Source organism: Papio anubis, chromosome 20, assembly GCF_008728515.1.
Source record: "Papio anubis isolate 15944 chromosome 20, Panubis1.0, whole genome shotgun sequence".
NCBI classification, from domain to species: Eukaryota; Metazoa; Chordata; class Mammalia; order Primates; family Cercopithecidae; genus Papio; species Papio anubis.
The window spans coordinates 2,587,654-2,600,466 of NC_044995.1; the positions used below are offsets into that span (position 1 = coordinate 2,587,654).

At 57.5% G+C, this 12,813-nt stretch overlaps 1 protein-coding gene across 1 annotated transcript; it reads left to right on the top strand.

Annotated features, from left to right (window-relative positions):
- Positions 1–1,114: 1,114 nt before the first annotated feature.
- IRF2BP1 (interferon regulatory factor 2 binding protein 1) lies at positions 1,115–5,732 on the top strand. The gene has a single exon (XM_003915741.5). It carries the CDS (start codon positions 3,577–3,579, stop codon positions 5,326–5,328), a length of 1,752 nt encoding a protein of 583 aa, XP_003915790.1. The 5' UTR covers positions 1,115–3,576; the 3' UTR covers positions 5,329–5,732.
- Positions 5,733–12,813: the final 7,081 nt, after the last annotated feature.

A 12,813-nucleotide genomic window follows, 5' to 3' on the forward strand; every position in this document is an offset into this window, starting at 1 on the left:
TTCTCTTTGCTTTTCTTATTTCTGGTTTTTCGTTTTGTTTTGTTTTGGGACAGGATCTCGCTCTGTTGCCCCGGCTGGAGTGCAGTGACACGATCACAGCTCACTGCAGCCTTGACCTCCCAGGCTCAAGCAATCCTCCTACCTCAGCCTCCCAAGTAGCTGGGACCACAGGCATGTGCCACCATACTCAGCTACTTGTTTTATTTTTCTAGAGATGGGGTTTTCCTATGTTGTCCAGGCAGATCTCAAACTCATGGGCTCTGGCAGTCCTCCCACCTCAGCCTCCCAAAGTGCTGGGATTACAAGCATGAGCCACCACACACAGCTGGGTTCTTTTTCATAGTGTCTTTAAATGAACACAGGCCTTTATGTATTTAAGGCACATTTGCCCCATAATGTCATGAAGACAGGAACTGGTTCTTTTACTCTGCTGCAGGGCCAGGTAACAAAATAGGTAATCACCACCACTCTGGACTCAGACGTGGCTCAAGTGCTGGTGCTGCCCTGGCCAACTGTGTAACCATTGACTTCCAGTGTCCTTACCTGTAGAATGGGCATAAAGATCTCAGAGTCTTTCTTCCTATAATTAGATTATACTTTTTTTTTTTTTTTGAGATGGAGTCTCCCTCTGTTGCCCAGGCTGGAGTGCAATGGCGCAGTCTTGGCTCACTGCAACTTCTGCCTCCTGGGTTCAAGTGATTCTCCTGCCTCAGCTTCCCAAGTAGCTGGGACTACAGGCGCATGCCACTACACCTGGCTAATTTTTTTATTTTTACTTAGTTTTTTTTTTTTTGAGATGGAGTCTTGCATCTGTCCCCCAGGCTGGAGTACAGTGGTGTGAACCCATCTCCTGGGTTCATGGAATTCTCCTGCCTCAGCCTCCTGAGTAGCTGGGATTACAGGTGTGCGCCACCACACCTGGCTAATTTTTGTATTTTTTAGTAGAGATGGGGTTTTACCATGTTGGCCAGGCTGGTCTCAAACCCCTGACCTCAAGTGATAGGCCTCCCAAAGTGCCGGGATTATAGGAGTGAGCCATTGCCACCGCCCGGCCTAATTTTTTAATTTTTAGTAGAGACAAGGTTTCACCACATTGGCCAGTCTGGTCTCAAACTTTTGACCTCAAGTGATCCACCCTCCTCGGCCTCCCAAAGTGCTGGGATTATAGGCATGAGCCACCATGCCTGGCCAGGAAAGCTTTTCTGGACACACACTCCCCACAGCAGTCATCACAAATTTTAGTTCATCATTTGAGTAAATTTAGTATCTGCCTCCATCACCAGGCTGGGGCTTCTCAGGGGCAAGGCTTAAGCCTGTCTCAGTCACTGCTATGTCCCCAGCATTGCCCACCACGGAAGAGGGGTTGAATATTTGAATAACTGTCCAGCTTAAAAACAACTTCCATTTATGGCACTTTTCTGTGCCAAGCACCAAGCTAAGCATTTATATGCATGTTTGCATTTAATCTGAAGGTACCCAAATAAAAACAGACTCGAGGGGGTCTCCATTTTTTCCAAGAAGTTTAGAGACTTGCCCAAAGCCACAGCTGGTCAGAGGCCAGTCCAGTCCACCTGAAGGCTGAATCTGGCCAGAAGTCTTAACTCCCTTTAGAGTTTCGTAAATAATAGCCGAAAGGCAATTTTAAGTGACATATGAATGTCTCCTTGAATTAGTCGATAGTTTTCACTGATTTTTTTTAAGGTAACCAGTAGATGAAACCCATGATTGTGAACGTATTACCTAGGATGAGGTAAAAATAGATAGATCTTTTTATTTCTATTTATTTTTTTGAGACAGGGTCTTGCTGTGTTGCCCAGGCTGGAGTGCAGTGACGCAATCATGGTTCACTGCAGCCTGTTACCTCCAGACTCAAGCAATCCTCTCACCTCAGCCTAATAAACTTTTTTTAAGGGAGAAAAGTGTTCAAATACAGATAGTAGACAAAATCGTGAAACCATTTTGAAATTGTGAAGTCTGGGTAACAGAATCAGAGTTGCTGCGGTTCCAGTGGGACGGGAGAAGGGACAAGCAGCCCCTCACTAGACTGAAAACCAGGGCCAACTGGCACATCATTCAAGTATTTTTGAGCACCTAACATGGACCCAGGCCTAGAGTAAGGGGCTGTTGTGGGTTAGAACCTGGAGACCCGCCTCCGCCGTTCCCCAAAGACAGCGCCGTCGTGTTCCCAATGCCTGGGAAAGAAGACAGGAGGGTCCTCAAAGCCTGATTGGGCCTTGCAGGTAGTGAGCGCTCAGGGTTGGGGAAAGGTAGTCTGGTGTTCGCCCTTCCCCAGCAACTCCCTCCTCTTGCCCGTCACTTCTTAACCCCTTACTCGTCCCTCAAATTGGGGAGCAACAGAGGATAAGGGTCCCCCAAACGCCATGCTCCGAATGCACGTAAAGAACCCCCAGAAAGGTTGGGGGGGGCGCGGGTAAAGCAGCGTGAATCTGAAAGGCCTACCCCAACCTCCCAGGCGGCGGAAGCACGTCACTTTGTCCGCGTCCGCAGTGCATTTTGGGAATTGTAGTGAAGCGGGTGGAGGACGCCGAGCAGCCGACGGTGTAACCCTTTAGAGACCAGAGCGCGCGGGCAGCTGGGACAGGGTTAGAGGGCTGTCAGTCGCCCCCCTTCTTTACCAGAGAAAACTGAGGCAAGGCTCTGGCTCGGGAGCCCTTAGTCCTCTCCCTTCGCTGGCTGTGGCGGGCCCCAGAGGCATATATCTAGGATTCCGGGGGAGGACGAAGTGCCAAGTGGCCACCCCCACCCCCACCTAGTTGCCTGCTTCCCTTCCCTGCTCTGAAGCCAATCAGGGCTTCTCCGCCCCGCCCCAGAAGCTGCTACCTTCCTAATCCGTCATTGGCCCACCTTTGCTGGGCGGGGAAACTGAGGTTCAGAGAGGGCAAGACATTTTGCCTAAAGCTGCACAACAAATCGGAGCAGAAGTTGGACGCCTGGAAGCCTGTCCACTCACCCCCAAAATTTCTGAATCCGGAGTAGCTCTGATCATTCGTATTGCAAACTCGCCTCCCACCTTTGTGTCCCAGCATCTTGCGGCGCGCCGAACTCCGGCCCCGCGGAGACGGTTATAAGGGCTGCGCGCGGAGAGGCGACGACCCCCCAACCCGCCTCTGCCCGCCGTTCCCTTTAAGAGCCGGCCCCGGCGGGACTACGTTTCCCAGAAGGCTTTGCTGGCGCGTTATGTAACTTTCCCTGCGAAGCGGCCTCTGGGGCAGAAGAAGGAGGTGGAGGCGGCGGCGGCCGTTGCAGCGGCGGCGGCGAGAGCGGCGGGAGCCCGAGGCGGCTGCGCTCGCGGCCCATCGTGGGACCCGAGCTGTGCGCCTCGGCTCGGAGCCCGGACTGGGCGGGGGCGCCGACGTGCCTCAGCCTGCCTTTGCGAGGGAGGCGGGAGTGAGCAGAAAGGCTTAGGGCCCAGGGGGCGGGGAAGGGGGGCCGGGCCTGGATCCGGCGGGGAGGCCGAGCCGGAGGCCGGACCGTGGCTCGCGCTGTCCCGGGGACGCGGATCGAACGTCGGCGGCCGGTGGAACGCGGGAGCCGGGCGGCGCGCGGACTGGGGCCATGGCGTCTGTGCAGGCGTCCCGCCGCCAGTGGTGCTACCTGTGCGACCTGCCCAAGATGCCGTGGGCCATGGTGTGGGACTTCAGCGAGGCCGTGTGCCGCGGCTGCGTGAACTTCGAGGGCGCGGACCGCATCGAACTGCTCATCGATGCCGCCCGCCAGCTCAAGCGCAGCCACGTGCTCCCCGAGGGCCGCTCCCCCGGGCCCCCGGCCCTTAAGCACCCGGCCACCAAGGACCTGGCTGCGGCCGCCGCACAGGGGCCCCAGCTGCCGCCCCCGCAGGCCCAGCCCCAGCCGTCAGGGACCGGCGGCGTCTCGGGCCAGGACCGCTATGACAGGGCCACATCATCGGGCCGCCTCCCCCTGCCCTCGCCCGCCCTGGAGTACACTCTGGGGTCCCGCCTGGCCAATGGGCTGGGCCGTGAGGAGGCCGTGGCTGAGGGGGCGCGAAGGGCCTTGCTTGGCTCCATGCCTGGCTTGATGCCCCCTGGGCTGCTGGCAGCTGCAGTGTCTGGCCTGGGAAGCCGAGGCCTGACGCTGGCACCCGGCTTGAGTCCTGCCCGTCCCCTCTTCGGCTCCGATTTCGAGAAAGAGAAGCAGCAGAGGAATGCGGACTGTCTGGCAGAACTGAACGAGGCCATGCGGGGCCGGGCAGAGGAATGGCACGGGCGCCCCAAAGCAGTGCGGGAACAGCTACTGGCGCTGTCCGCCTGCGCCCCGTTCAATGTGCGCTTCAAGAAGGATCACGGGCTGGTGGGGCGAGTGTTCGCCTTCGATGCTGCTGCCCGTCCTCCAGGATACGAATTCGAGCTGAAGCTCTTCACCGAATACCCCTGTGGTTCCGGCAATGTGTATGCCGGCGTCCTGGCGGTGGCTCGCCAGATGTTCCACGATGCTCTGCGGGAGCCGGGCAAGGCACTGGCTTCTTCGGGCTTCAAGTACCTCGAATATGAACGCCGGCATGGCTCAGGAGAATGGCGGCAGCTGGGCGAGCTGCTTACCGACGGCGTCCGCAGCTTTCGCGAGCCAGCTCCCGCGGAGGCCCTGCCCCAGCAGTACCCAGAGCCTGCCCCTGCGGCTCTCTGTGGCCCACCACCGCGAGCCCCATCCCGGAACCTGGCGCCCACGCCGCGCCGTCGCAAGGCATCCCCCGAGCCGGAGGGCGAGGCGGCTGGGAAGATGACCACCGAGGAGCAGCAACAACGGCACTGGGTGGCACCTGGAGGTCCGTACTCCGCTGAGACCCCTGGTGTGCCCTCGCCCATTGCCGCCCTGAAGAATGTGGCCGAAGCCCTGGGCCACTCACCCAAGGACCCTGGCGGAGGTGGAGGGCCTGTGCGTCCAGGGGGCGCCAGCCCTGCAGCCTCCTCCACTGCCCAGCCGCCAACCCAGCATCGCCTTGTGGCCCGCAACGGTGAAGCAGAAGTCAGTCCCACAGCGGGGGCCGAAGCTGTCAGCGGGGGTGGCGGCGGCACTGGGGCGACCCCTGGGGCTCCCCTGTGCTGTACCCTGTGCAGAGAGCGGCTAGAAGACACCCACTTCGTCCAGTGCCCCTCGGTGCCCGGACACAAGTTCTGCTTTCCCTGCTCCCGGGAGTTCATCAAGGCGCAGGGCCCGGCCGGGGAGGTATACTGCCCGAGCGGAGACAAGTGCCCGCTGGTCGGCTCCTCCGTGCCCTGGGCCTTCATGCAGGGCGAAATCGCCACCATCCTTGCTGGAGACATCAAGGTTAAGAAAGAACGGGACCCCTAGGCTACCACTGCCTCCAGGCTACTGCCCTCTGCCCTTTTGCCATCCACCGCTGACGCGGATAAATTATTCCCTCCCCGACCCAGCCCAGTGCCACCCCTATCTGTGTACATACTCCCTTCCTCCACCCAGATGGGTCCCCTGGGGTAGATGCATTGTGGGTGGGGGGAGAAAGCTTGTGGCTCCTGTCCGAGGGGATATTTGGGGTCCCTTGGCCCCTCCAGTTTCCCTCTGTCCTTGGCTTGGCTTTGCTGCTGCTTGTAGTTGGGGGAGAGGTGCCCCCCTCCTCCTTGAGAAGGGACCTCCTGAAAATTCGCTCTTTATAAACGAGGCAAAAGCATTTTATTGCCCCCCCTCTCCCGCCCCCTTCTGCTCCTTCAATAAACCGAAAGATGGGTTGTTTTTTTTTTTTTCTCTTCTTGGTCCCTTGGTTGTGTGAGATGCTGCGCCCCCTTTGGGACTGAACTAGTCCTGCGAGGGCGAAGACGTTGCGCGGTAGCCTCCAGGTGGCGCCCTGCACCCAGGCCGTCCCGCCGGCCGACCTTCTGCAAGTGCGACCCACTGCTCACGTTTTAGCCATCGGCCCGTTTTCCAGATGAAAGAACTGAGGCTCAGAGAGGGGATGGCTCCTGTAGGGGAGCCACAGACAGTCTCGGGAGTAGATTATCCTTCTGTAGCTGGCCCATCCCCTATCTCTACCTGGAAGGTGGAGGACTCAGCGCCTACGTGGGGAGGGGAAAGAGGCAGAGGGAGGTTTCCTAGAAGAAACGGGCAGGGGGTTGTTGCTGAGTACAAGGGAGAATTTAGGGTAGACTGCTAGAGGGACTACCTGAGGAAAGAGGAAATTTACCTCCACGGGGTAAACTAACAGGATGCCTAGAAACAACTTGGCTACTTCTCGCCTCTGGTGGTGCCCCAGAGGCGGACGTTTGGGAAGCCCCAACTGGACTCCTCGCCCTCGTGTCGGGAGACAAGCCCCTTCGGCGGCCACCCTAGAGAGCAGAGCGAAAGGCACTCGCCCCGCGGCTGCCTCTGATGTGCGCGGCCTTGTCCCGCACCTGTCCGGGTGGCTGATCATTAACCAGGACTTCCTGCTCGCTGGCGTCACGGGGCGGGGCCTGAGCGGGCTGCGGCAAAGCAGGGGTTAAGGGGAGGGGGCGGCCCCAAGAGCCCAGCCCCCACCCCTGCGGCCTCCCCCGCCAAGCCGAGGTGGAGAGATTCCGGGAAGGGGGAATGCGGGGCTCAAAGGCCCGCGGATGGACCGAGATAGGGAATGATTGTCCTACCACCACCCAGCACTGTCAGACAGCTCTAGGACCCGAGGTTGTCCCCAGATCCCCTCGGGAACCCAGGGTTCCCATCACCTAAACCTGGAGGCCTCTAAAGTCCTGCCCCATCAGCCCGGTTAGGCAGGGATCCCACCCATACTTGCATACCTACATGTCCTAACTCCCAGATATTAGGGATCCCTAGGGCGTCAACTTTCGCATCTGGAGGACCCTCTGTTCTTGGGCTGAGAGGTCCCATCCTTCCTCACCCCCCAGCCGTCAGCTCTCAGGTGTTCTGCCACCCCTGGCACTGCCAGCCTGGGCTCAGGGCAGGGCTGGGAAAACCACCCCTGATTAAATACACCAGGTGATAAGCCCAGGGCAAGAGAGACCTGGTTGGAGCTCTGTGCCGGGGCTCCCCTCCCAGGCAAGCCTCTGGCTTCCCCTGACCAGCTCTGCAGACCCAAGTGCTGGGTATCTCACCCATCCCCAAATCTTTAGAGCTGGAGGCCTCTAGACACCTGGCTCCTATGCTGCAGTTGGAGCTAAATTGCTGTGGAGGACACCTGGTCCTTTAAGAACAGCTGGTAAGTGGGTGGGGGGCAGGGGAGTCACCCCCAGCCTGGCTGGTGTGTATTCTAGATAGAGGTTGAGTTAACCATTAACAGAGCAGAAGGCCTGACCTGTGTGGGTGTGGGGGCTGGATCAGCCCCCCTGCCCCCAGTGCCAGGGTGGGGCCAGGGTGGAGGGGTTCTGGATTTATTTGGGAATCAGGGAGCAGGTGCAGAGACTTCGCGACAAACGGGAAACACAGAGAGACACTCAGGGAATGATGGGAGACAACAGAGGTGGGGAGGGAGAGATGCGGAGACCAGCTTACTGAAAGAGACAAGGAGACACAGGAGCCGGAGACCCAGCGAGACAGGGAGAGACTCGAGAGAACCTCAGAGATGAGGCAGACACAGAGAAGGAGAGACAGAAAAGAAAAGGAAATGGACAATATTCTGATAGGTTGAGCCAGACTGAGATGACAGATGAGATGCCAACAACAGAGACGCAAAAGAGGGGAGACTGAGATGCAGAGAGAAGGCAATAAAGAAGAGATGAGGGAAAAAAAAGGAGAGATGAGAAAGACTGAAATCAGGAAAAGGCACAGGTGTGAACTAGAGTGATGACATCCTCAAACTCAAAAGTTCTGTGAGACAGGCAGGGAACGGGAGGAAGTGCAAGATTCTATCTGTTTGGGTCATTTGATCCCCAGTCAAGGCACCTCCTCCAGGAAGCCCTCCCTGACCCCCAGGCTGCATCAGGTGCCATTTCTGCACCCCACATATCCCTCTGTGCTCCCCCAGGCCCAGCCCTGTCCATTCTGGAGTGTTGCTGTCTGGCAAGCAGACTGTGAGCCCCAGAAGGGCAAGGCCAGGGCTGTCTTGATCACCACTGCATCCCCAGCATCACCCAGCACAGGGTCAGCTTAAGGGATGGACAGATTAATGGGCTGCTTCTCTTCCTCAACAAGTGTTTATTCAGCATCCACCATGTGACAAGCACTGGGGGAGATAATGTGGATGGAACAGGAAACAGAATCCAGCCCCTGCTCTCATGGAGCTGGCATTCAGGTGAGAGATGCAAACAGGACAATAAAATACGACAGCCAGCCGGGCACGGTGGCTCACGCCTGTAATCCCAGCACTTTGGGAGGCCGAGGCGGGCAGATCACGAGGTCGGGAGATCGAGACCATCCTGGCCAACATGGTGAAATCCCGTCTCTACTAAAATACAAAAAATTAGCCGAGCGTGGTGGCGCACGCCTGTAGTCCCAGCTACTTGGGACGTTGAGGCAGGGGAATCGCTTGAACCCAGGAGGCAGAGGTTGCAGTGAGCTGAGATCATGCCACTGCACTCCAGCCTGGTGACAGAGCAAGACTCCGTCTCAAAAAAAAAAAAAAAAATGACAGCCATAGAGTGGTCAGTCCTAAGAAGAAAAAATAAACCAGGGAAAGGAGATAGTGATGGGAGTTGCTATTTTACTTTCTTTTTTTATCTTAATGGAGATGGGGTTTCACCATGTTGGCCAGGCTGGTCTCAAACTCCTGAGCTCAAACGATCTGCCTGCCTCAGCCTCCCAAAGTGCTGGGATTACAGGTGTGAGCCACCGTGCCCAGCCGGGGTTGCTATTTTATTTTATTATTTATTTATTTATTTAGAGACAGAGTCTCACTCTGTCGCCCAGGCTGGAGTGCAGTGGTGTCATTCCAGCTCACTGCCACCTCCACCTCCCAGGTTCAAGCGATTCTCCTGCCTCAGCCTCCCAGGTAGCTGGGACTAGCGGCACGCAACACCATGCCTGGCTAATTTTTGCATTTTTATTAGAGATGGGGTTTGACCATGTTGACCAGGTTGATCTCAAACTCCTGACCTCATGTGATCTGCCTGCTTCAGCCTCCCAAAGTGCTGGGATTACAAGCATGAGATAACATGCCCAGCCAGCCGGGGTTGCTATTTTAGAAAGGGATGTAGGGAAGAGCTCACTGAGCACGTGACACTAAGAACTGAAGGAGGGGAGGGAGTAAGCCAGCAGAAATCTGTGTAAATAGCACCTGCAAAGGTCCTGAGGTGGGAGCCTGCTTGGTTTGTCCCAGAAGCAAGCAGGTGACCAGTGCTGGGGGAGAGTAGTAGGAAATTGAATCAGAGGGGTGGTGGGGGAGCAGTAAGAGGACCTGTACACTGTGATAAGGACTTTGAATTTTGTTTTTTGTATTTTTTGGGACAGAGTCTTGCTCTCTGTCACCCAGGCTGGAGCGCAGTGACATGATCTCAGCTCACTGCAACCTCTGCCTCCAGGGTTCAAGCCATTCTCCTGATTCAGCCTTCTGAGTAGCTGGGATTACAGGTGCCCACCACCACACCTGGCTAATGTTTGTATTTTGAGTAGAGATGGGATTTCACCATGTTAGGCAGGCTGGTCTTGAACTCCTGACCTCAAGTGATCTGCCTGCCTTAGCCTCCCAAAGTGCTAGGATTGCAGGCATGAGCCACTGCACCCGGCCTGAATTTTGTTTTAATAGGAACAGGTGGGAGCTTTCAAGCAGGGGTAAAGGGATGGAGCAAATGAGACAGAAATGGCATAGAACCCACTGGGACCGACATTTATCTCTGTGTTCTCAACACGGAGCCCCGCACAAATGCCCGATGACTGTGCCTGCATGCGTGAGTGAGACCCCAAACCAACAGAGAAAACGTCAGAATGGCATCTAGATGGACAGACGGGCTCAGAGACCCCCAGGGAGAGGCCAGCTCAGGGCCCGAGGACACTCAGGGACAGCAGGTCCACACAGACCCACAGCAGCCCTGCTGAGAACTCCCATTCCTTCCAGAACCCTCCCCACCCGGAAAGCTTCCTAGAGCTGGAAAAAACCCCCAGGCCCTCCTGCCCGCCTCACCCGTGGCGTGCCCACTCACACCTCAGGCAGAGGAAGCTGGCAGGCCCCACAGGAACCTTTCTGTGCAGGGGGAGTGGAGGCAGGCGGGCGGCAGGGACGAAGGGAGAAGAGTGGCGGGCGGGCAGGCTGCGGCTACACAAAGGCTCCAGTGTCTTCCCCTCCTGCCTGGGTACAGATATAAATAATACGCACATATACGTTTATACATATACCAGCATGCTGGTGGGGGGAGGCTGGGGGGCACACACTCCCCTAAGGGTCCAGGCATGGCAGTCGGCCCCTGTAGGGGCTGGGGGCTCAGAGACCCACAGAGATAGTGCCCAAGACTAAGAGGCTCAGGCAGAAAGACAGTGGACAGAGAGAAGGAGAGGGAGAAACTTACAAAGTAGGACAGAAAGAGACTTGCAGAGACTGTGCCAGCACTAGATAGAAAGCAAGTGTCAGGAAGCAGGCGGACTTAAATGGAGACACAACAGCCGAACATCCAGAGAAATGGAACTTATCTGCAGAGAGACAGAAAAAGTCACAGGGAGAGGGACAGTGACAGAATGAAGACAACGGTCATTCCAGAGAGAGGCAGAGCCATAGAGAAGCCCAGGTGAGAGGAAGCAGGGACAGAAAGAAACAGAGAAATCGACATGCAGTGAGAGAGAGAGAAGCAGACAGACAGACAGAGTCGAGGCTGAAGGCTCGGGGAGGCTGGTGCCCGGGGGGAGGGGGAGAGTCAGGGCACATTTCCAGTCTGTGGCACACTGTCTGCAGGGCTCTGGTCCAGCCCAGAACAGGCTGAGGGGCAGGAGCGGAGGTGAGGGAGGTGGCCCTTGGGTTCCGGATCTTGGTGTTTACCTGGGGCAGGATTGCAAATAGGCGCCCAGCCTGGCCCACGGTCAGCAAGGGTGGGATGGGCTGGGCCACAGCCTTGGCACCAGTGGGCCCGACACACCCACCTGTGGCCTGGGCGATGAGTAACACATGCACAGTGACACCTGGGTAGATGGTGACACACAGAGGGACAGACACGGTGACACACAGTGACAGATATAGACAGAGCCACAGTGACAGGTCCAGAGTGACGGAGACATAAACAGTCCCTGAGACACCCTGTCACAGACACAGTGACAGACACACTGATGCGTGCTGCATGCTCACAGAAAACACAATGACAGGCAAACATGCTGTCAGGCACAGAGGCACAGTAACAAAGCACACAGCAATGAACAGACACAGAGAACGTGGTGACGGCCACAAAGAAGACAATGACAGAACAGTCACCTACATGTGTACACGGTGAGACAGTCAGTGACACCAACACAAACCCAGCAATGGACACCAACACAGAGGCATCTAAGCACACACACTCATGCGCTGAACAGAGGCACATCATAGAGTAACACACGAGCCCACAGACACAGTGACATCGAGACGCTGACAGCAAGACACGCGAATAAAGCCCAGTGACAAGCCACTTAGACACACATGTCCTACCTAGCTGTGACTGTCTGGTCACCAGTAAGCGTGTGGCTTCTGGGAATCCACCTCCTCCCATATGGCAGGCTATGGCGGAGAATGGGGGTGCCTGCCAGGGAGGGCTTGGGACCCCAGGACTACACTGCGCTGCCGTTGTCCCTCCCATCCTGCAGACCAGCGGGGTGCTTAGGGGCAATGACTCTGGGCCCAGACTGCCTGGGTTCATGCCCTAGCACCCCACTCATTATCTGTGCAAGTTACTTCACCTCTCTGTGCCTCGGTTTCATTCAACAGTAAAGTTGTGGGGAGCGGGAGGGATGCAGCCCATCAGTTCTGTAAGGTGCTAACACAATTCCTGACTCGTGGGAAGCCCTAGGAGCTTTTAATGATCATAATCACCATCATCACCATCATCATCATCATCATCATCGTCTCGTGCCTCCTAATGCTGACAGCCCTCTGCCCACAGCTGGGACCCTGCCCCAGCCTCTGCCCCAACCCACAGGCCCTTCCCCTGGACCACGTCGCCTTAGGCCCACAGCCCAGGGCCGCCTGTGTCCCCATGGCCGCCCCATATCCCTGATTCGTGGTGTCCCGTGTCTGTCCATGCGTCCCATGTCTGACCGTGGTACTTTTCCACGTTGGACATCAGCCGGCTGTCCCTGGGGTGGGGGTCACACCTGCCCACGCCAGCAGAGCTGGTGGCCACCAGACACCCCGATGGATGGCCCCACCCTCCCCCGAGGACCCTACAACAACACCCCGCCCCTCCGGCCACCTGAGGTCCCCACTGGGGCGGCCTGAGGCCCGAGCCTGGGGACAGGAAGCCCCAGGCCTGGCCGCCCTGAAAGCCTCTTTCAGCCAGGGCCTCCTCCCGCCACCACCGACTCCTCCCGCGGAATAATATTTGGGCTGTTGGCCGGGGGGCGGGGGCCAGATCCGGAGGCCGCCTGGGAGAAGCCAGAAACCGCAGGGCTTCCTGCCTCGGGCTGGCCGACTCCGGGAGAGACCCCCAGGCCTGAGGGAGGGGGGCGGGTGCCTGGGGAGACTGAGGGCCTTTCTCTCGGCCCCAGTTGTTTTTTCCAGGAACCGGGAGGAATTCCCCGGCCTGCCCAGGACAGCGAGGCTGGTGGGACGGGACGGGGAGCCAGCGCGGCAGGGGGCGGGGGTGACACGCAGCCGGCAAGGCGGGGCGCAGCGACAGGAATAGAGGGCCTGGCCTGCGAGGTGGCAGGTAGAGGCGGAAACCCAGGGAGCTGGGAGAGGGATGGAGGCCAGAGAAAGAGAGACCAGAGATCCAGGAAAGGAGT

Coding starts and splice junctions, on each gene's coding strand:
- IRF2BP1 (XM_003915741.5), top strand. CDS start 3,577: ATGGCGTCTGTGCAGGCGTCCCGCCGCCAGTGGTGCTACCTGTGCGAC.